The sequence below is a fragment of the Myotis davidii genome, unplaced genomic scaffold (assembly GCF_000327345.1).
Source record: "Myotis davidii unplaced genomic scaffold, ASM32734v1 scaffold1115, whole genome shotgun sequence".
NCBI classification, from domain to species: domain Eukaryota; kingdom Metazoa; phylum Chordata; class Mammalia; order Chiroptera; family Vespertilionidae; genus Myotis; species Myotis davidii.
In genome coordinates this window covers 907,729-931,553 of record NW_006287910.1, presented here as the reverse complement: position 1 = coordinate 931,553, position 23,825 = coordinate 907,729, and the positions used below count along the sequence as shown (strand labels likewise).

General features: G+C 37.8%; 1 protein-coding gene across 2 annotated transcripts in view; it reads right to left on the bottom strand.

Moving 5' to 3' along the window:
* Nucleotides 1–1,738: 1,738 nt before the first annotated feature.
* RRN3 (RRN3 homolog, RNA polymerase I transcription factor) overlaps nucleotides 1,739–23,825 on the bottom strand; it is a 30,555-nt gene continuing 8,468 nt past the window's right edge. For both annotated transcript variants that reach the window (XM_006759679.2, XM_015561300.1), the window contains 15 exons: nucleotides 22,708–22,797; nucleotides 22,472–22,601; nucleotides 22,021–22,080; nucleotides 21,661–21,724; nucleotides 20,689–20,758; nucleotides 18,944–19,042; nucleotides 17,221–17,313; nucleotides 16,082–16,220; nucleotides 14,091–14,221; nucleotides 12,890–13,020; nucleotides 11,942–12,126; nucleotides 9,276–9,384; nucleotides 5,980–6,132; nucleotides 4,834–4,921; nucleotides 1,739–3,510 (listed from right to left, as the gene is read on the bottom strand). In XM_006759679.2, the coding sequence (XP_006759742.1) occupies nucleotides 3,349–3,510; nucleotides 4,834–4,921; nucleotides 5,980–6,132; nucleotides 9,276–9,384; nucleotides 11,942–12,126; nucleotides 12,890–13,020; nucleotides 14,091–14,221; nucleotides 16,082–16,220; nucleotides 17,221–17,313; nucleotides 18,944–19,042; nucleotides 20,689–20,758; nucleotides 21,661–21,724; nucleotides 22,021–22,080; nucleotides 22,472–22,601; nucleotides 22,708–22,797 (1,704 nt within the window). In that variant the 3' untranslated portion in view covers nucleotides 1,739–3,348. The remainder of the gene's footprint in view (nucleotides 3,511–4,833; nucleotides 4,922–5,979; nucleotides 6,133–9,275; nucleotides 9,385–11,941; nucleotides 12,127–12,889; nucleotides 13,021–14,090; nucleotides 14,222–16,081; nucleotides 16,221–17,220; nucleotides 17,314–18,943; nucleotides 19,043–20,688; nucleotides 20,759–21,660; nucleotides 21,725–22,020; nucleotides 22,081–22,471; nucleotides 22,602–22,707; nucleotides 22,798–23,825) is intronic.

Genomic DNA, 23,825 nt, shown 5'->3' with positions numbered 1-23,825 from the left:
AAGTCCGAGGAGACCGCACAGACCCAAGAGGGTGAGGAAATCTAGGGCGGGGCCGCAATGCCCCTTGGGAAGCGTAATCTAATCGCGAGGAAGAGGAGTGAGCCAGCCTCCTCCGCAAGGGCCGCTGGGAAATGTAGTCCTGAAAGCGTGGGGACGGATGGAGGGGAGCTGCGCCCAACTTGAGAGCCTTTGCTCGCTGAGAGCCTAGCTCAGTTCCCAGATCCGGTAACCTGGCCTGAGTGCGGGGTCTGGGGGCTCTCTGCTTGGGTTCACAACACGGCCCTACCACATCTAATCGTGCGTGACCTTGAGCAAGTCCCAGATAATATTCAGTGAATAAACGCACACGTCTTAAACTGGGAAAATAGCCTAAACTTTGCTAGCCCCGCATTTAGAAATCATCAGTTCACTCTTGGCATCCAGTAGGCACTCAGAGATGGGAGTTAAAGATCAGCAAGATACCATGCAGTCCCTACTGAGGATAGGTACCCTGGTGCAGGGCTGGGGGCTATCCTAAAACTTGGAAATACTGTATCACTCAAATAGATCCAATTCCACAATACATCAAGTAATTTTTAAAAGACAGTGGTGAGATGAGAGGAGCCATCCCACGAAGAGCAAAACTACTAAAATGTAATCATTTTATATTCCACCTCCTCAGTTTTTCTAAACTCCCAAGGGCCAAGAACCACCATAATCAGTGTCAGGTTGGGGAACTCTTAAATTGATACCAAGGAAGTAACATGGTCAAAGAGAAGTCATCTTTGTCTTGAAGATTTTTTCACGGAAGAGCTTCCTTCTTTAGTCTTCCTCACAAGGTAGCCAAACAGCTATTGACTTCACATGCATTTCCACTGAATCCTCACAACCCTAGGTTTGTTTTCACTTTACAGTTCAATAAATTTAGAGTTTTGAAGAGTGTGTCACACACTTGGTTAGAAAGAGAAGCTACTGACCAAGCAGACACACAAAGGGATGGACCCTGGTTCTCCACCAACTGAAAGTCTGTTCTGCATCCCGCAGGTGGGGCTGTGGTTGCCCGTAGTCCTATGGAGGTCGGGATTCTGATCCCCAGTAGGAGTCATAGGGGGACAATCAATGATTTTCATCATTTATGTTTCTCTCTCTCCCTCTCTGAAATCAATATATACTAGTATATACTAGAGGCCCGATGCATGAAATTTGTGCAAGAGTAGGCCTTCATGGCCCCGCGCCCCCACCCACTGGTCATTAGGGAAGGTCGTCAACACTACCCTCCCTCCCACACCCGCGAGCACATCAGGTCTAATTAGCTCTTTATTATATAGGATATATATGTCTTCTTTTCAGTAAGAGGAACAGAAAATCCCTTGTTCTCATACACTTTCCAAGAGATTTCACAATTATTTTTTCACCAGATATATTCCTTCAAAGCATGTGTGTTTTTTGAAAAAGTGTTCATCTTCCTCGGACCAATTCAAGCCTCAGTCATTCTTGGCTGGTTGTGATCAAGGGGTATCACTGACACTTCAGATGCATCTGGAAGTGCATCGCATCACCAACATGCACTTTATTTTTGAGCACTCCCAATCACATTGGCAATATTTTTGCCATTTTAATCAAGTTTCAGATGCAGTTTTATATTGAAAAACGATGTTTAAATACAGATCAGTAAGGAAAAAAATTAAAAGAACATTTATGTAGGAAGCCTCTTTCTTGATGTACCTCCCTTTACTGACATAAGAACAGGAGTTCCAGATTAACCATGTCATTGTTTTATTGTCACAATGGGTTTTTTCTCAAGCTCCTTTGAAATTACACTTATAAATATATCCCTCTACATTAAAGCTACTTCCCAAACCACAAAGACTCCACTTTCCATTATTTCTATGGACACATTTCATTTTCTCATTTTGTCCAGTATACAAAAATCCCACCTTTTTGTCAGCAGTTAAAAAAGAGAACCTAAAGGTACTCAAATGACTTTCTACCAAGTCACCAAAGGAAAGTCACCAATATCCAAAACTTTTTAAAGCAATAAAAATTTCTCTGTTCCAAAGCATATTTACAGACTGAAATTCAAACTCTACATCGCCATTAATATAATTATACAAGAGCATATAAAGCTCTAGGAAAGAGAAAGTATTTCATTACAAAATATTTGTGATCAAGAAAATATTACTTGCCTTTAAATAAAAAATAGGAAAAGTGGCAGAAAAATAAATAAGTTTAAAGATGTACATTTTCACAAGTAACAAAAAAAGTACACAAATAAGTAATGAAGCTAAATATGCATGAGCTTCAAAATGAATCTAGCAGTGCCCGCACAAATTTGCTATAAAGCAAGGTTGTTTAGATTCTTCTTTCTGTGTTTAGTTATTTAAAAAAAAAGGACAGACAGAGGAGGATTTCACTGAGCTGAATCCATGACACAAATAGCCAGTTGAAAAGAGTATATATGTAACCTTGGCCAACTGTTCCTAGCAAAACCACCCGACAAATGACCTAAATTATACCCCACCCTCCCCAAGAAATTTTCAAAATGAGAACTGGTCTGCTGATACTGGTAATAATACAAAAATCCATGTTAATATTCCACTACAAACGAGTCATTCCAGTTCAAACAGTACTCTTGGGAGCTTCAGGGTAAACTCTTTGCTTGCTGTTTTATAAAAGTCCAAACTCCACTTTCAGTCAATGTGAATTATTTTTACCTGGAACTCCCATTTTTCTTTTAAATCCATTTTTACACTCACATGTATATGATTTGGCTGATTCAATTTCCCTAAATCCCCTAGCTCTTCCCTCCAGGCTTTTATTGGTCTCTGAAGCCCCTGGATATCTCCCTCTCTCAGCATTTGGGACCAGCCCTGGCCATCTCCCCACTGTCCTCCTACCTTCTCTGCACCCCACTGAACCCGAACACACAAACAGTTACAGCAGAGGTAAACAATGTATCCAAAATAAACTCTTTCTGAAGACTATAAATAGTGTTCTAGAGGATTTTCACTGATCAGCAAAATCCTGAGTATGGCTCTGACCAAAACCTATGTTTTAAAATGCAATCTGTTAAAACAGTCACAATAATTATGTCAAAAAGCTGTAACACACAAAAAAAGTATACATTAAACAAACAAGCCAAGCCGTGAACACTTATCAACTCCACTATAAAATATTGCACATGATATTCAGTCTTTTCCTTTGTCTGTATGGGAGCAAAAAGAAAAAAAACCATGTCTGTTCAGACACTAGAGTAAGTCTAACTTGAAATAAGCTGCCAGAGGCAGGTACTCTATGCTCTAGTTTGATGTGAAGCTCAAACAGTATGAACCCTGGTATTGCAGGGCAGGATGGGGAGGCACGTTCATCTCAATCGCAAATCCTTGCAATCAAAGGGGACTGGTCTGGCAGGTACGACACCGGTGGGGAGCCCACACTACTTGAAGGACTTCGGAAATGCGTGTCAAAGGAGCTCGGTGTAATCCCAACTTCACCTTTCAAAAAGTCATCATCTTCATCTTCCACCACCTCCTGTCAGGAGAACAGAGATTATCAGTAAGATCGCAAGTGGTTTGAAAAGCTTCCAAGAATTCCTTTCCTCAGGAATGTGCTACTTCTGGGAAGGTAAAGAAAACATTGTAATTCAAACGCTTCCTCTGACCCTGGCCAGTCTTGCCCAGTGGACAGAGCGTCAGTGAAAGGTCCCTGGTTCGATTCTGGTCAAGGGCATGCAACTTGGTTGCAGGCTCCTCTCTGGCCTGGGCCTGGTCAGGGCACATGCAGGAGACAACCAATCAATGTGTTTCTCTCACATCGATGTTTCTCCGTTTTTCCCTCTCTCTTCCATTCTCTCTAAAATCAATGGAAAAATATCCTCAGGCAAGGATTAACAAAAAAAAAAAAAAAAAAGCTTCCTCTGATGTACACTTCTCAATTGCTCAGCACATGCTGTCACTATTTGTTTAAAGTCAGATTTTTTTAACAGATTTTAAGCTCAATGAGGGCAGGTAACATGTCATTCTTGCTCACTATTATAACTTTTGTATCTAACACAATGTGAATGAATGAATGGAGGCCTCAAACACAAAATATGAGGAAAAATAATAAATTGAGCTTTCCAATGATTCCTTATGAGACAGGCACATAAAGTTGACCTTTAGTGGGGAAATAAATTTGCTACACAAAAAAAGAACAGTGACATTATTTATTATTGAATTCTAATTTTCTCCCTCCCTCACTTCCATCTGACATACACTGGAAGGTATGCTGCAGGCCTGAATCTTTACCACTTACAAAGAGCTACAAAATTAATGTTAACCTCTACACTATTAGGGTCTTGCTTATAATATCAACATAGTATATTTGCCATTGTTACTTGGTGGTAATGATCAAGTGGTGAAGATCTAAATTTATTAATTTTTAATTAACCTTCACTCCCCAAAGTCAATGTGTGAAGTGTTTGGTTTAAATAATACACCAAAAACTCTTTTCATAAGAACATATCCTGAGCTTGGAATTTTGCAAAGGCAGAATAAAATGTCCTGTTTTTAAAAAAAAAAGTTTTTATTGATTTCAGAGAGAGGAAGGTAGAGGGAGAGATAGCAACATCAATGATGAGAGAGAATCATCGATTGGCCACCTCCCGCATGCCCCCCACCAGGCACTGAGACCACAACCCGGGCACGTGTCCTGACTGGGTATGTGCTTCTGGCTCATGGATTGACACTCAACCACTGAGCAACACCGGCTGGCCAAAATGTCCTATTTTTCAGTATAACATTCCTATTTACTATTTGACTGTGATGTGTAACCACACAGGAGATCCCCAAAAAGCATGTCGAATCACAAATTTACCTTGTTAATGGGTTTCTTAAACTCCTGAAGCTCGTCTGCACTTATGTCTTCCCATATCTGATAAATTGGATCAATGAATTTCTTTGACCTGTCAACAAAGAAATTTCACAAATCAAGTTAAATACTACAGTGAAGGTCAAAACATATTTAGCTCTTCTTTCACAAGACCTAGTACCCAAAATAAAGTGAAAATTATGGCTCAAATATAAGTGTCAAAAAAATACTCTATAAAAGAACTGTAACTAATGTGGCCTCTTCTTTGTAAGAGTTCAACTCATACAGATGGAGTATCTTTCTTTCTTTATCAAGTGTAATTGTTTCTCAAGTATAATTGTTTCCCAACTTTGCACAAGCTAACAATGAGTTATAATGTGTCCAAAGGGAAAGAAAATTATATTATTCTGGAACTTCCTTTTTTATATTCTTATAGCAATTTACTAAAAATAAGTCTGGGGAAAAGGCCTATCTGGCTCTGGCTGGTGTGACTCAGTGATTAGAGCATCAGCCCACGCACCAAAGAGTAGCAGGTTCAATTCCCAGTCAAGGGCACATACCTGCAACCAATTGATCTCTCTCTCTCTCTCTCTCTCTCTCTCTCTCTCTGCCCCCTGTGCCACTCTAATAATCAATGGAAAAAATATTCTCAGATAAGGGTAAACAATAAAGCAAAAATTCTGCTTCCTTATACAAATACAAAGTTAAGACTGGCTTGGTGGTTTTCCAGGATTATCCATCAACATAACTCTCTTGGCTTTTTTTAGCCTGTGGTGTCTAGAGGAAAAAACAAGTCACTGGCAGAAAATTATGAGCCATGAAAAGACAGCATCCTCCCTATTGGAACACCTTATATGTTCAAACCAACAGGATTAAAGGAAAGCAAAAATAAACCAAAAACCCTTGTTGTCAACCTGGGTTCCTAACGGGGCAAAGATCTGCAAACCTTAGTGTGCTATGACACTCAGCAGTCTCTAACAGGCATTCTCTGCTCGGCCTGTGAAATATGTGCAAGGTGACCATGGCTTTACAAACGGCCAGAAATGGCTGGCCACGTATGACAAAGAAACTCTACATCCCAATCTTGGAAAAAGCAAATACACAATACATTTAAATTCACACTGATAGGTTGACTGTGTTAAGAGTACCTACCTCTTAAGCACACAAGGATCGAAGGGGAAAAAAGTGTCAAGTGGGTTTGTGCAGGTTTGCACCGAGTCCCCTCCAGCTGTACTTCTTATAACTGGTAGCATCTGGCGATTGTTCCTCTCAATGATAGTGTAGCAGAAGACCAGCTGGTATTTACTATGGAACAAGAAAAACAACAGAGGCATTAGCATGCTCGAATTACTCTGCATGAACATGCCTGTTCGTGCGTGATAACTATACTGACCACACAGATACTGCCGAACATAAGAAGTGCAAGAAAAAAAGAACATAAAGCAGAAAGTGATGCTTTTAGGGAAAACTTTCCTAGTTTGCAAAGTATATAGCTGTCTTTACTTATTTTTATTGTTTGTAAGAGAATTAGGGGTTGGTAAAAAGGGATTCAGTATTTACTAATAGGAGATAGTATTTGATGATATGGAAACTTGATTTTGAAGAAATTAGAACAGTAGTGAAAGAGGATGACTAAGTCACAATCTCAGAAAATGGTAAAGAAAGGAATAGGCATAGTGAATAAAAAGTTAAATATATTGAAGAACTCATGATAAAAAACAACAACAAGGCCAGTGTATTGTCAGTTCTGGTTGCCTCCATATGACTTGGCAACTTGAATCATTATCAGATGGATTCTCTGAGATAAGGATTTAGCTCACATCTGCTACCCTCTACCTCCTACCCTCCTATCCACAGTATTCATTCAGGTCATCTCTGATTCTCAGGTCACTATTGTAATGCTAAGTGACATACATTTATTTCTGTTCTAGTAGCCAAGGATCACATTCGACTCTCTACTCCTGGTGGGAGGGTAAATTGGCAAAACGATGCTGGAATACCGTGGTCAAGTTCACAATGTACATCTCCTACAACCCAGCAATTGCATGTCTGGGTGACAGGAAGCGTGTGCCTTTGCACCGGCACACACATACAGCCATGTCTCTAAGCTGCTGTTACCGATACTGAAAAAGTAACAGCTTAACAACAAGAACTCAATTTTAAAAAATCAATAGAACATTACACAGATGTATGAGTTGACAATGAATCTTAAAACCATCAAGTAAGCAAAAGCAGGAGCTACAGATAATACATAAATTCCTGGACACAGAACTTTATTTCAATCTCTTCTCTTAGCATCACACCTCACTCTTAACCTCTATTGCTAATTCCAACCCAAATCTAGAGCCTCTCTGACCAGTGTGCTCATCCACGGCAATCCGTACTCCATATCATGAGAATATTCTAGGGCAGTGATGGCGAACCTTTTAAACTCGGCATGTCAGCATTTTGAAAAACACTAACTTAACTCTGGTGCCGTGTGACATATAGAAATGTTTAGATATTTGCAATCATAGTAAAACGAAGACTTATATTTTTGATATTTATTTTATATATTTAAATGCCATTTAACAAAGAAAAATCAACCAAAAAAATGAGTTCGCGTGTCACCTGAAAGGCGTGCCATAGGTTCGCCATCACTGTTCTAGGGGCATCTGCTGCTGCTTGGCTTCATCTGTCCTTACCCTTCCTGTTTTCCCAGGAACCTTTCACACACTAAACCTTGTTCCTTGTTGGTCTCTTTACTTCTTTTAATTCTTTACCATTTTTGAGATCTCAGGAGAAAGAAAACCTCGAACTAGATATCCAGCAAAGGAAAATAAGATTGCTGAATGAGAGTAGTAAGTTGTCTAAAAGGACTGAGGGATGAATTCTTTTTCTTATAATAGCAGAGACTCTTATCTGTTGAAGATTTTAAGCTACGATCCTGTCCTGAATATGCTGATTAAATGCCCAAGGTCTCCAATTCAGTGTCTATATGAAGCAGAATAATTCAGTAAATGCTTACTTCCAAAGGAGCCACACTGCCTGCATTCAAATCTTAGCTCTGCCTCCGTCTAGCTCTGACTTCACAGAAGTAATTTAATCTCTCTGTGCCTCCATCTTCCTATTTATAAACAGGTTAATATTATACTCACAGGATTGTGCGAAGTTTCAGTAAGTTCTATGTAAAGCACATAAGACTGTACCAGGCACACAATAAAATTATGCATTAGTTGTAGCTACAAGGCCTGAGATAATACAGTCCCTCATTAAACCAGTCCCCTATTGTTGGAGATTTATCTCATGTCCAGTCTATTTTTATTACTATTACAAGAGTCAGTCTAATAAACATCTTTGGTTTCTACCTCTAAGGTTACTAGTTCTTATGTATTTCAAAGTGTCTAAGCTTCTGCTCAATTATTCTCTCTGCATAAAAATTAGTAGCAATTTCCAATGCTACCCAAGTATAAAACAATAGGTGCACAACAGGGTTTCCTGCAAGTATTGGGTTAGGGTTTTTAAATGTTTGTGTGTTTTTTAACTAATCTTATTGAATAGTTTCACAGAAATTTACAGAGAGGAAGGGAGAGGGATAGAGTTAGAAACATTGATGAGTTAGAAACACTGATGAGCGAGAAACATTGATCAGCTGCCTCCTGCACATACCCCACTGAGGATGTGCCCGCAGCCAAGGTACATGCCCTTGACCGGAATTGAACCTGGGACCCTTGAGTCCGCAGGCCGACGCTCTATCCACTGAGCCAAACCAGTTACGGCAGTTTCACAGAAATGTAATGGAATTTTATAATACCAATCTATAATAATAAAAGGGTAATATGCTAATTAGACGAGAGGTTTTTCAGGACGAAGCTGGGGCCAGAGCAAAGCCGCCCAGGTCCTGGGTGCCTGCCGGCGGCTGGAGGAAGGAAACCTGGGTCCCGGTGCCAGCAGAGGGGGGCGGGGGAAGGCCTACTCTTGCATGAATTTTCATGCATCGGGCCTCTAGTACTAATATAAATTTACTTGTAAATAACTTCCACCAATAAAGTACAAATATCAAAACAACAATGAGGTACCATTTCACACCTGTCAGAATGGCTATCATCAACAAAATAACAAACAACAAGTGCTGGAGAGGATGCAGGGAAAAAGGAACACTCGTGCACTGCTGGTGGGAATGCAGACTGGTGCAGCCACTGTGGAGAACAGTATGGAGTTTCCTCAAACAGTTAAAAATGGAACTCCCAGACTGTATAATCTATAGGGTTGGGGGGGGAGAGGGCGGTAAGAGATCAACTAAAGGACTTGTATGCATGCATATAAGCATAACCAATGGACACAGACACTGGGGGGTAGGGGAGGCCGGGGGAAGGTCAAGGGGGGGAAAAAGGCATATATAATACTTTTTGTAATACTTAAAGCAATAAAACAAAATTTAAAATAAAATAAAAGTACAAATAACTTACCTTGTAATTGCAGCAAAAAAGTTAACTACCGAGGGCAGACAAATCTTCAGAGGATTTAGTTGACTCATCACTATACGTTCAAAATTCAGACTTTGAAGGTACCTCAAACCTTTGATTAAAAACAAAAAACAAAAATTTAAAAGTTACAAAAACAGTCTTAAAACTGCACAGATTTTTTTCACGGGTTAAAAAAATGACTTAAACATTAGTTGTGAAATTGCTTTAAATAAAGGTCCATGTAGCCCAGCCGGCATGGCTCAGTGGTTGAGCACTGACCTATGAACCAGGTCAGGGCACATGCCCAGGGTGTGGGTTTGATCCCCATCAATAATGTTTCTCTCTCTCTCTCTCAGTCCCTCTTCCCTCCCTCCCTGACATCAATAATAAAAATATATTTTAAAATAAATAATTAAAACAAATAAAGGTCCATGTAGATAGTCATACAATGTGGAGCCCAGAAGAATGTCATTAGGCTTAAGCACACTCATTTATGACTAAGACAACTTTTCTAAAGAAAACTATTTATTAATTATTCTTTTTTTTAATCCTCACCCTAGGATATTTTTTTCCATTGATTTCAGAAATGTTGGGGAGACCGGGGACAGGGGGGAGAGAAACATCAATGTGAGACACATCTATTAGTTGCTGACTAGCTGCCTCCTGTATGCGCCTCTACCAGGGCTGGGAACCTGCAATCAAAGTACGTGCCCTTGACCCGGAATTGAACTCAACCCTTCGGTCTGCAGGTTGACACCAACCACTGAGCAACTGGCCAGGGCTGTTTATTCTTTTAAAGACCCAGGACTTCAGAATAAGCACACATTCCTATTGGGCTATAAGCTTGTATGGCAACTTGAAATTCAGATATGTAAGCACAGCATATGCTGAGTTTAAAGACCATATGATTTGATTTCAGCTAACAATCATGAAATCATTAAAAAGTTCTGGCAACACGGTGAGTCTCCAATTGCTGTAGAGTGTGGAAATTTCTCCTTCCCGAATTCCATATATTGTGTGTGTGTGTGTGTGTGTGTGTGTGTGTAGTCAATCTGACAAGCAATCAAAAAACAATCTTGTAAGATGTACATGTCTTATATTACTAGTAAAATTGACCATGTTTTTGAACGTGCATTAGTTGTTTGTATTACACATTATTTTTTCAAAAACAAGAAAACTATGGATGTAGAAGGAAAAATTATATTTCACTGTCCTGAAACTAATAAATATACTTCTCTCCTGTATTACTAAAAGAAAGATACCATACCTATTTTAAGAAGCAAGCAAACAAACTTGTGCTTAAGTATATTTTGTTAGAAGGTTCTTTGATGTGCATCTTGATAAAAATTACTAAAAATGGGATGTCAGGTTTGCCCCAATATACCAAGGTTGAGGGTTTGATCCCTGGTCAGGGCATATACAAGAATCAACCAATGAATGCATAAATAAGTGGAACAAACAGATTGATGTTTCTATCTCAAATAAATCAGTCAATCAAAAACTTTTTAAATGAGATGTTATGGCTTAGAAGAAATACTCTTTAACCAAAAATCTTACCACTTATTCACACAAAAAAACAGAGATTTTACTTACCTTGTGATAAAGCCTTGTCCTATCACTAGTTCATACAATTAATTTTTAAACCCCACATCTTTTCAGAAGTATTCAGGATGTAAGTAAATATATATAATGCACACACACAACACATACAAGTTCCCGTTTGGAGTTGTGGTTCTCAACTCAAGGCAATTGTGCCCCTAGAGGACATCTGGCAGTGTCTGGAGAGGTTTGTCACACAGAGGACAGGATTGGGGAAGGGTGCTAGTGCCATCTAGTGGGTAGAAGGTGAGGAGGCAGCTGCTAACCATTCTACAATGCAAAGGCAGCCTCCACAACACAAAATTATCCAGCCCAAATGTAAGTGCAGAGCTTAAGAAACTCCAGTTTAGAGGAAACAGACTATTAAACCATTTGAATTATTCATGACAGTAAAACAAAAAATTTAAATTGTTTTGTTTAACTGATATCGCTATTGGGGACTGTCTTCAACTAAAATTTAAAACAACCCCCCCCAAAAAAACAAGCTTCTGGTAGATTTAAATAATAAACCCTTAGAAATTAAAATAATAAACCCTTAGAAATTAGCAAAATTGAAAAACAGTAAATTTACCCAAGTCTTTAAATAAAGGTGCATAATCATTATGACCACAGCTTTATAGCCATCCTCACCTGGTTTCAATTTCTAATCCTGCCAATAAATTACTTCCCTGTGCTTTGGTGTCTTCTGTGAAGTGGAATGACACCTGGCCTTCACTGGGCCTTCACAGGGACAAGGAGGTGTGCAGGAAGCTCTGAGCACGGTGCTGGCCCAGTGCAAGTGCTTGGCCTCACCTCTGAAGAAGAGCAGCTTGACATCTGACATTACTCTCGATGCCACCCTCTAAAGCAGAGGTTCTCAACCTCAGATCCATCAACTATTAAGAGGAGGCTTAAGGAGGTGTTAGGGGCTTATATGCTGCTTGAAGTAATTTATAAAAGTTTGTGTGCATGTGCAGTTTTCTGACTCCAGCATTTTCAACCATATTCAAAAAAGTAACAAATCTGCATTCTAAAGGGTGACTAGTACACTGGAAAATCCACTTCACATCCATCAATCCCACATCACTGACCTTCCTTCAGGTTTCCACTTAAAAGCTGCTTGTGTCTAAAAACACAAGTGTAGAACACAGCTTGGCAGGCTGAGTAAAATGGTCCATGTAGAGCAACATCACAAAATGCCTTTGTTCCTGAATCCTGGTTATTAAGGTATATGTGCAGCCAATTAACCAAAAGATCTAGGCATGATTTTACAGTACTAGAGAGAAGAAAAATTCAAGTCAAATCCACTGGCTTCATAAAAAAAACAAAACTAGTGATAGAAAACACAATGCCTCTCAATGCAAACTAAGAAAAGTCAACCCATAGGCTTCTTTATATATCAGCCAGGGGCACAGAGGAGAAGCAAACGAAGGAAATGCAGGGTGGGGGTGGGGGGGACAATCGGCAGGCCCTAAGAACCCCGCAAGTCCCAAGGGATGGGATGGAAACCCTGTGTCAACAATTTAGGACAGAATGGCCATATAGCTGTAGTTGTTGAGGAAGGGTCTCTAACAGCACCCTTGCCCAAAGTATCGTCCTGGATCACTGGAAGAAATAGGCTTAGAGCTGGCCTCCTACATAGATTTTTCTGTTACCTTTACAAGGATTTTTTCTTCAGCTTTAACAGACATAATTGATTCAGAATGCAAATGAAAAAATGAACAAAACTATAAAAAGAATCAAAATAGTATACAATACTGCACACTATCCATGGAGACCAATGGATCTTCATGTTCAAGTATTGCCATACTAAACAGAGAGCTTACCTATGAGGTTTTACATATAAAAAAGGAAATATTTTATTTGGAAACTGCCTCTTGGAAATATAAACATTGTGCAGGAGTGGGGGAACAGATTTTTTCACTTTAAAGAGAGACCAAAAACGTAAGGCAGATATTTCTCTGACTTAAGAGAATGCTCTCTAATCTTTTAAAGTATGATAAAAAAAAAAAAACACTTGGAAAAATTAGGTTACTTACATAAGAGGAATAAATTTAGCTCTTGCCAAAAGGCTTCCAATATAATTTGCAGCAGCTTGCCTGATGATGGCAGGATTATTCGGATCCTGCAATTTCTTCCAGAGATGTTCCAAAAATGCTTCTGCGAATCCCTGTAACAAAAGGTGTTGGTCTGATCTTTTTGAATGCTTAAGATATTCTAGTTATCAGAATTCTAAGATTTTAACTCACCAATGTGGGAAAGTTCTAGTACCTCAGTTATATTGATAGATAAGTAATGAATACTGTTGGCATGATTATTTTTAAAACACCTTGAGATGATATTAAAAACCAAAGGGTCCCCAAGCATTAAATAATCCAATGGATCCCAAAACAAGCTAAGCATCAAAATCAACCTAACAGATTCAGTAGGTTTGTGACAGGGCTTTGCAATCACCTATTTTAAAAGCTCTACAAAGTGATCCTGACTTTTGGCAAGAACTGGAAACCAGCAATAATCCACATGCACATGGAAACCCGTCCTGCAGGACCTTTCAGAGTCCAAAGTAACCTCCCAGTGTTTGACTGCATGTACTGAACTTCACCAATATGTGCAGTCACTTGACTAATTATGCTAATCACAGAAAAAGACTGAGTAAGCTTCTTTTTAACAAAGGATGCAACCTCCAATTTCTTCCAAATAGCTCTTTTCAAAAGCTATTAACCTCTACTTTGACTGACTTTAACCTTCTTACCCATGACAATACCCTGCTGATGATTGTTCTAGAAAGCTACAAAATAACTGCAAATGAGTAGAATCTTCCAGTCATTTTTTTTCCAAAATAGAAAACCTAACCCTAAAGTTGTAAAATATAGATTAAAGAGTTGGTTTGGGCTACACAGGATCAACTGAGAGAGACTTAAAAAAAAAATAAAGTTAAATATCCCATCTGAGATTTTAATCAAGGCTGGACTTGAAGGGAAGCACACCATCTAGTGGACCAAAGGCAGGATGATGTTTTCAGAGCACTTGGCTGAGCTGGAAGGCAGCAATAACAATGCCCTCTGCTCTGCTCTTTTCCACACATTGAAGGGCATGTACTTTATTAACGGTACTAGTAAAATGAACCCACAAAAAAGAAACACCTCATGATCGCCCTTCCCTACTCCCTCCACCCCCATTTTTAAGGGAAAACATGGGCAAGAATAAAATAAGCTATGGTAATGTTAATGACATACTCACCAATTTAAAGCTACAGAGATAAAACATGAAAAACTGAACATGGCAGGAGGCATGGGTGGGCAACAGGAGTTTGTCAAAAATAATTATGAGCTCTCGATATAAATCCTTTGTTTTGTTGATATCAATCTTACCTACAGAGAAAATATGGTATTTCAGTTTTATGAATACATTATTTTCAAGCTGTCAGTTTCATTTACCAAATTTTATTAAGAAAAAAATACCATTAAGAAATACATCATCTGCCAAAACCGGTTTGGCTCATTGGATAGAGCATCGGCCTGCGGACTGAGGGGTCCCAGGTTCGATTCCGGTCAAGGGCATGTACCTGGGTTGCGGGCACATCCCCAGTGGGAGATGTGCAGGAGGCAGCTGATCGATGTTTCTAACTCTCTATCTCTCTCCCATTCTCTCTGTGAAAAAATCAATAAAAAAAAAAAAAAAGAAATACATCATCCATTAAGCTATGATTAAAACAAAATGACATTTTTGTTTTGCACAAATTTTCCTTCTCAAGTGCAATAACCCAGCTCTAGCAAGAAGCAGGCCCTCACTTCACACATACTGCTCTGATGCCACAATGTGAACCCTTCTAAAGGGCAATTTTACAATTCATGGGACAGAAGTCCTTTATCCCAGTAATTCTACTGCTAGAAACATATTAAAGCAAATGACTATGATAATGTACAAAAATGTTCATTACACTGTTATTCGTAATGACATAAAAAGAGTGGGGGTAAAAGAGATCAGTTAAATCTATAATCAATAGCAACTATTTTAAAAGAACAGGGAATGGTATGAGAAAAGGTTCATAATAGGTGAGAAGGGCAGATTATGAAATACTACATATAGTGTGACCCCCCCCGCCAAAAGCCGCCAAAAAAAGTATTCATATATATATACACAAAGAAAAAAGCATTTATCAAAATGCTGGTAAGTTTTTTGAATACTAGGAATGTGGCCATTTAAAATGCCTTTTAAAAATCCTTTCCTATAGTCTCCAAATTTTCTCTAGTCTACATGTATTATTTTTATAACAGTAAAAAAATTAAAACAGTAACTTAGTCAACTCAGATTCAAGTCTTATTCTGAGTGGCTGAGTTTCACTCTTAAATTTAAATAATGAGAATGAAAAATAATTCTGTTTTTACAGCAAAGCCTCTAGCCCAGTGATGGCGAACCTTTTGAGCTCGGCGTGTCAGCATTTTGAAAAACCCTAACTTAACTCTGGTGCCGTGTCACATATAGAAATTTTTTGATATTTGCAACCATAGTAAAACAAAGATGTATATTTTTGATATTTATTTTATATATTTAAATGCCATTTAACAAAGAAAAATCAACCAAAACAATGAGTTCACGTGTCACCTCTGACACGCGTGTCATAGGTTCACCATCACTGCTCTAGACTAAAAGTTCCATGAGGACAAAAAACATATTAATTTGTCCACTTCAGTACCAAGACCCTCTAACTCAGTATGTAACACCAAGCACCATATATCAATGTCTACTATACCATTCTTAAATGTCTTGAACAATTTGAGAGTACTCTGATCTCCACGTAAAATTGACCAAGTGCCAATATATCATCCTTATTTTTTAATGTGCCTCAGGCATGAAACAGCTCTGGCCACCAAGACAGGCATCAAGCTAGGATGAACTGAGGACTGCATGTCTGCTCTGCCCCTGATTGATATAAGAGCAACACCACCAATCAGGTGTCTCCTTGCCCATTGCCAGGGGATGCCACGTATAAAATCTTTTAACACAACAGTCAGTGAAAAGATTAAGGGCTTTGAAGGCATATAACTGAGCCTGAATCCCAGTGACACCATTTCCAAGCTATGTTATATTGGCAAGTAACTTCATCTCTCTAAACCTTCTTTTCCTCATATTCAAAATAGTGATTTTTACAGGATTTCTATCAGCACAGAACCAGGTGCATAGTAGGTGTTCAACAAACAGTAGCTACTGTAACTATTATAGGTTGTTACCATCTACATAGCAGACATCCTTAATGTAGGACAAAAGTAAAGACAGCAGGATGTCCAGGCGTTCGGCGACAGGATGTGACATCTGATTGAGCCTTTCAGGGTCAGCCTTTGTTTCATTTTCAGGTACTTCGTCTTCATCCTTTAAAGATAATGTAAAAGTTGACATTTAAAAATTCAGGAAAAGTAGTTTAGTGAGAAAACTGTTAGAGGCGATTATTTCCTTTAAAAGATAAAACAAAGAAAATACATATATACCATTCCAGGCAGGGGCTTCTCAATTAGAGGTGTGAATCAGAACCAATCGTGAAATTCAAAATAAAAGCACAAGTTCAGAGACCAGCCTCTGATTCTCATCTAGAAGACCCTCACAGGGCGTGACCATGCAAACATCATAGACGCTCCCACCTCCCGGCACCCACTAGATCCTTTCCCTCTGCCCTTTTCTGCTTCCTCACACCCTTGTCCAAGGACACCCGAATCCCCATCTCAGGCTCTCCTCCCAGTGAACTCAACTTAAGACATTTTCCCAGGTAGAGAAATACTGCATTAAGGTATACAACTTATGAAATATAAAAATTACTAGTAAACTGGTATGATATTCTATTTTTCACTCCCTCACCAATAATAATGTGGTCACAAAAACAAACATAAACAGAATGAAAGCGAAGCATGCTTTCCCAAACCCAAATTAAAACCTTGGAAATAGCCGAAACCGGTTTGGCTCAGTGGAGATAGAGCATTGGCCTACGGACTGAGGGGTCCCGGGTTCGATTCCAGTCAAGGGCATGTACCTGGGTTGCGGGCACATCCCCAGAGATGTGCAGGAGGCGGCTGATCGATGTTTCTCTCTCATCGATGTTTCTGACTCTCTATCTCTCTCCCTTCCTCTCTGTAAAAAATCAATAAAATATATTTAAAAAAAAAAAAACCTTGGAAATAAACCAACATGTTGCAGTAAGCAACATGGAAGCCAATTACTTCTCTTAAGAAATCACTTCCAAAAAATAAAAAATCACGTTCAGGTTTGCTGAACTGTTTTACACTACAGTCTTGAAGGAGATGGCATGCCATTAGCTGTCTCTTCCCTCCCTCTGGACTTATATAGCCAGGTCTGCCTGCTTTTACTAATAAATGCTGACCATATTAAATAGTCCTTCTGTGGCATCTGTTCCACTACCAGTTTGAGCTGCTATTTCCTCAGCATCTTCAATATCCTGCCGGGATGCATTCACCTACATTATAACAAAGAAAAAAAGAAAACATTTAAAATACATTATTTGGGAACTGAAGATTCATTTGGTATATATACCTTAAAGGTGTCCAGATTAGCACTGTAACTCTTTACATAATTAAGGTGCAAATCTATAAATTGGTTTGGGTCATGAAGGAATTTGTAAGATCATAAATCAAGCTCCTTTTACCATATACTTACCAGCATGATAAGTATATGGTAAATCAAATTTGGATAGCTTCAACAAATTCAGTATCTATTCTAACTCGTACTATACACAAGGTACTCACATACATGTTGTGTATGTATGAGAAACATATCATCGATTTACTGAGCAGAAAAATGATGAAATGCAAGTTAAATTTGAATTATGAATATTCATTTTGTTATGTAACCCTTCAAATATCTTTTTAAAATATCATTCAAATCATGCCTTTATTACTATCTAAACATGACCTTCTTTCTAAATGCACTCTAAAATGTTCTGTAAGTATAGACCAGATAAGACTTTAGAAAGATTATGGATGCAGTTGGGCAGAGGTTAACTCTAAGTGAGCACTGGGGAAGCCTGCCTAACATCCAGGACTTGCTAGACTTGCCTCATTAAGCCTTCTTCTCCCCTGCAGGATCAATGTTCTCCTCCACCAACTCATCTCTTCAGTCCACAAACCTCAAGTCTCCCCAACGCTAACACATTTGCCTCTCACCCCTGCCTCATCCTTTCTTTACACCACAAATCCTCACTGAGATCTCTTAACAATTTCACTTCCTAACCATCCACATTCTCTAAAATGCACTGTCCCCCTCCACTTTGACAAAGCAAGAGATTACCCCCCCAATCACCAAATCCAAGGACTTTACCTTTCCTCATTCTCCTTAAAAACATCAGCTATATTTCATGCTGCTGACCAAACCCTTCCTTCTTCCAAACCCTCCCCACATAGCCACACTCTTGGTTTTCCTCCCACTTCCAATCATACTTCCTCTCTCCTAGCCTAAACTGCATCATTCCACAGGTTTGTACTTTCCTCTACCTTCATCTATAGCTGCTTGGTGAGTATTCACCTGCCAGCTTCCCACCTGCATACCTCAATCCATCCAAAATGGAACTCATCTTCAAACTTCCTTATGACTTTTCTTACTACTGTTAATGTCAACAACAAGATTCTACTCCACAGTGAGCTACCTTTGAAGGATTCTTTTCTTTAACCCCTACTTCTCCACTTCCTACTCAGTCTCAAGGACTAGGTCACCTTTCTTCCACAATGTCAAGAACCTACCACTTTCTTTCATCCCTATTGCACCTTATTGCAGGCCTCTTTAAATGTTTTCCTGACTTCTGATTACATCAGATTTCCCAGGTGATAGCAATGTGTGTGTTCCATTCATAGCCTTTACCTCAACAACATTTTTATATTGGTGTAACTAATTAATGCCATGTGCCCCAACCATGAGAATGGGACTGTCTATAACCCCCAGCATCTCGATGAATTTCAAGAAATGTACAAAGAAATGAAACAAAAGTAGAACTATGGATTCTTTTTCATTGCTGCTACTATTGTTTTACATATTATAACAAATATATTTAATAAAGAAAGATCAAGGAGAAAAATATATTATTAAATACTTACATCCAACTTGAGTAGCTTTTCAATGACAAGCTCCAGAATTTCATGTCTCAAGGTTGGAAAATACACACTAATTCTTAGTAAGTTATGAACATAACATTCCTAAAATATGAAAAAATAAACATTTCAACAGAGACTGTTTCAGTTATGTAAGAAAAGCATCAATTACACAATCTTTATTTCCAGTTACTGAAATAGAAAAAACAGACTATCTGGTAACATAGAAACTATACTGTTTATATATTCAGTTTCTGCCTGTATACAGCGGAGTAGCCTGTTGCCAGTTTGGTATAATTAATCAAATTACTATCAATAAAATTAATTTGTAATTTGCGTACTTCTACAGTGTTTTTAAAATAGGTTTTTTGAGATATATATATATATATATATATGTATATATATATACACACACACATATATAGTTCATATATAACTGACCCACTTAAAATGTACAGTTCAAACGTTTTTAGTATATTCAGAATTGCACAACCATCACCATAATCAATTGTAGAACATTTTCATCACCCTAAAATAAACCCTGTTATCTTTTAGTAAAGTACCTCTCCCCAGCCTTTGGTAACCACTAGTCTACTTTCTGTCTCTATGAATTTACCTATTCTAGACATTTCATGAGTGAAATCTCAAACTATGTGGTTTTTCAGCATGTTTTCAAGGTCCACTCGTTATAACAAATAAGCTATTCAATTGCTAAATAATATTCCACTGTAGACATACCACCCACATTTTGTTTGCTTATCACTTAAAACATTTAGCAGTTTCCATATTTTTGCTATGATAAATGCTGCTGCTTTGAACATTCACGTAAGTTTTGTGTGGACAAATGCTTTCATTTGTCTTGGGTATATACCCAGCAGTGGAAATGTTGGGTCATGTGGCAATTCTGTGTTTTTTTTGAGGAACTGTCAGACCGTTTTCCAAAGCAGCTGCACCATTTCCCGTTCTCATCAGCAATGTGCAGGGTACTGATTTCTCCACATCTTCACCACCACTTGTTATTATTCATCTTTTTATAGTACAGCAATCCTAGTAGGTGCTGTTTGTCAAAAGCTTTTTCTGCATCTATTGCAATGATCATGTGGATTTTGTTATTTATTCTGCTGACACGGTAGGTTATAATTGATTTGGAGTATTAATTCAATCTTGTATTCCTAGAATACACTTCACTTGGTCAAGGTGCACAATTCTTTTTATCTGTTGCTAGATCCAGGTTCCAATTACTTTGTTCAGTACTTTTGCATCTATGCTCATAAGAGATACAGGATTTATAATATTCCTCTTGTAGCAGACTATCACAACATTAGCAAAATTTATCAACTCCATATTTAATGCTTGTAATAGCTTACGTAGGGAAAAGTAATCTATGCTTAGAAGGGAACCACTATTAGCTATTGAAAACAACACAGATGACCTAAAACTTGGAAAGGAAGAGGTAAACAGAATGCACCTATAGAAGGCTCTGTCTTCATGTTCAAATAAGGCATATTTCCATTGATAATATATGATTCATTACCTTCTAGTAAATTTTATCTGTCAAATCATTAAGCCTATTCAGCTATTTTTGAAATGGGCCCCTGAGTTGCACATAGGAATCAAAGAAAGTGGCACTGGGGATACTCAGTCACTTGCTAAGAAAGGAATTTGAGTCAAATTCTTAGATCTAATAGCACCTAAAACCAAATCACATAAAACAATTTTTCCATTATTTTCCCCATGAAAATATTTCTTACCAATGTTCTCTCTGATTTTTGAACAAATGGAAATTTTTCTACCAGTATTGGCATTAGAAACCACGGTGTCCTATAAAAAAGAAAATCAACCAATCCATGTTAGCTGCTGTCTTGGAAGGGAGCATTTCCATTCTAAGAGCAAATGTGGATACAGGAGGCAAACAGTAACACCTACCTCAAGCAATTAGAACTAAAAATTAATGCATGCCTTCACCGAAAATCTGTAACTTATGGGAAAATAAACTTCTATAACCTTTGGTATCAACAGCATATTAAAGGGGAATTCTTTTTTCTACAAAAGCAAATTAACAACTTGGACTTTTTAAAAGCAAATACATTAACCTAGAGGGAACTTGAAGTCTACCCCTTCAAAAGAAACCTACACAACTTAAAAGCTTTCTTAGGCCCTGACCAGTTTGGCTCAGTAGATAGAACGTCAGCCTGCGGACACAAGGGTCCCGGGTTCGATTCCGGTCAAGGGCATGTAACTTGGTTGCGGGCACATTCCCAGTGGGGAGTGTGCAGGAGGCAGCTGATCGATGTTTCTCTCTCATCAATGTTTCTAACTCTCTATCCCTCTCCCTTCCTCTGTGTAAAAAATCAATAAAATATATATATATTTTTTAAAAAGCGCTTTCTTAGAACTGCAATTTTTATTCAAATGGCATGACACAAAAACAGAGAGGTCGCTCACTGAAAATTTTTGGATATCTTATCTGCTGAAGATAAAAGCAAAATTCCAACCATTATACATAAGTTGGAAGAGGAATATGCATGCAAGTTTTAAAAATAAAGACAGTGAATAAAGAGCTAAAATGCCATTTTTTGTTAGAATGTGATGTTGTTATAGCAACAGGATACAAAAAAACATGCAGCACACAAGTTGAATTTTGCTTCTATAAACAAGTTTTAGTTTCTTACTAATTGACTGCAATTTTCTTGACTCAAAATAAGTAACAAAAGTATACTCACGATGGGACATATCTTGCTATTATTTGCAAGGCCCTGTGACAAGTGTTAAAATTTTCAGGAAGATCTACAATAAAAAAATGAGAGCATGAACATCAAAGTAAAATTGAAAACTAAAAAATTATGTATTGGAAGCTAAAAGCACCTCAGCAAAATAATAATTTCAATATTTTTCTCCATAGCCGACTATCAATGAAGAGTAAGTGGACTAATTATATAAGTAATGCATTAAGGGCAATTGATTACATGTTAGTGCTCAATATAAAGAAAAGGTTCTATTAAGATTGCCATTAAACTTTATGATTCAACATGCATTCTCTAAGACACAGCAGGCATTTTTGCTTTAATCCACTTTATACTTACTATCATCTTCGTCATCAGAATCGGAAACATCTACGTCACCTTCCTTAATGACCACTCGGGCTTTTGAAGGAAAAACAAAGTATGTTATTCTCCTGTCATTGTCTACATAAAAAAAGTGGTTTTTCCATGATCTAAACTAGCATAATGATTAAATTTATAATCAGGAGAAAAAAGTCAAGTAATTTTATAGTTTTTAAACAACTAAAAATTCCTAACTTCTAAGACTTTGCCAGAAGTTCACTAAAGTAAATCACAACCCATAAAAATCACAGCAACAAACAAATCTAAACATTTCTGCAGTACAGGGAACAGACATGTACCAAACTGTTGCCAACATGTGTTCTGGAATCATCAATGGTGGCAAAATCTCCAAAGTGTATTTGGACGGCAGTATTTTAATAGAGATATTTTAAAAGTGAAAAATCAAAGCAAGGAAAGAGGAACCACTTACGAGGTACAAAATGAGAAGCAATCATGCTGAGACATGGTCTAAGGAAGACAGTCTGTGCTGATACCAGATTACCAAGAAAAGCCAAATACTCCTCCACCACTGTCTGACTTCTAGTCAACCACTGCAATCTCTAGGGACAGGAGGAAGAGAAAGACAAAAGAAACATTTCACTGATGCAATAAATATTTCCAAGTCGTGAATCACATACTAGTCAGTGAAATAAATGGTGAACTTACCAAGAGAATATTGATAAGCTGCTCAAAGTCTTTGGTCAAGTACATAATAGAAGAGCGGAATTCTAACAGCCAGTTAATGATCTGGTCATCCTTAAGTTAAACAAAAAGAAAGTACTTTCAAAATCATAAATCCTCTAAAATATCAGAGAAGATGATATGTATCTTACACCAATCACCTATCAATAATATTTACATTAGAAAAAGAAGTCACAAACTTGGACTTAAGCCAAAATTGAGATGAAAATTTCTTAGTCTGTATCAAACTGGAAAAAGATGTTACAATAAATTTTCCAATTTTAGAAAAAAATTTTGTAGTAATTTTTACATGGAGGGAGGGGAATTAAATGTAATACTTCCTTCTCATCACTTTTGTTTGCCCTAAAAAAAGTGAAAACCCCTCAAACTTTGATACCTGGGACTTGCAGATTCAAATATTCAAATATTATAAGACCACAAGGACCTCTATCTCCTCTATATTCATGCTGACATGAAAGCATATTGATAACATTCAGTCTAAGCTGATTATAACTAGAGTCATCAATAAATATAAAATTTTCTCAAACCAATCTGACATTGGATTTAAATGAATCAAGATATGTTACATGTTAATGATGATTCCACTACGCCATGAAATACCTTTCAGGGAATAAAATTATGGTTCACAACTCTTAGTGACATGGGAAAAAACTGCTAAATAAAAAGAGAGATCTTTGACAAGTCTGAAAATTAAATTAAACTTTAACCCATGGATATATTTTAAAAAAAGAAAAATAAGCCATGAATAAAATATAGTATCAAGTTACATAAAACATAGTTTATATTCATGCCTATATACAACATACACAAGAAAAAACTAACAGCCCCATATTTTAAAGAAAACGGTAAATGCAGATTTAAGACTCAGTAGGGCAAGAGCTCTAATAAACAAAAGCAGTACAGTGTTGTGCCTATAGTAACAGACTATTAACAGACAGTGTTGTACCTAGAGTGACCCACTATTAAAAGACAGGGTTAAAAAAAATAAAAAATAAAAAATAAATAAAAGACAGGGTTGTACCTACAGTTATAGACTATTTTATAGGGAGTATCATTTAGTGAGAACACACCAGGTGCCAGGC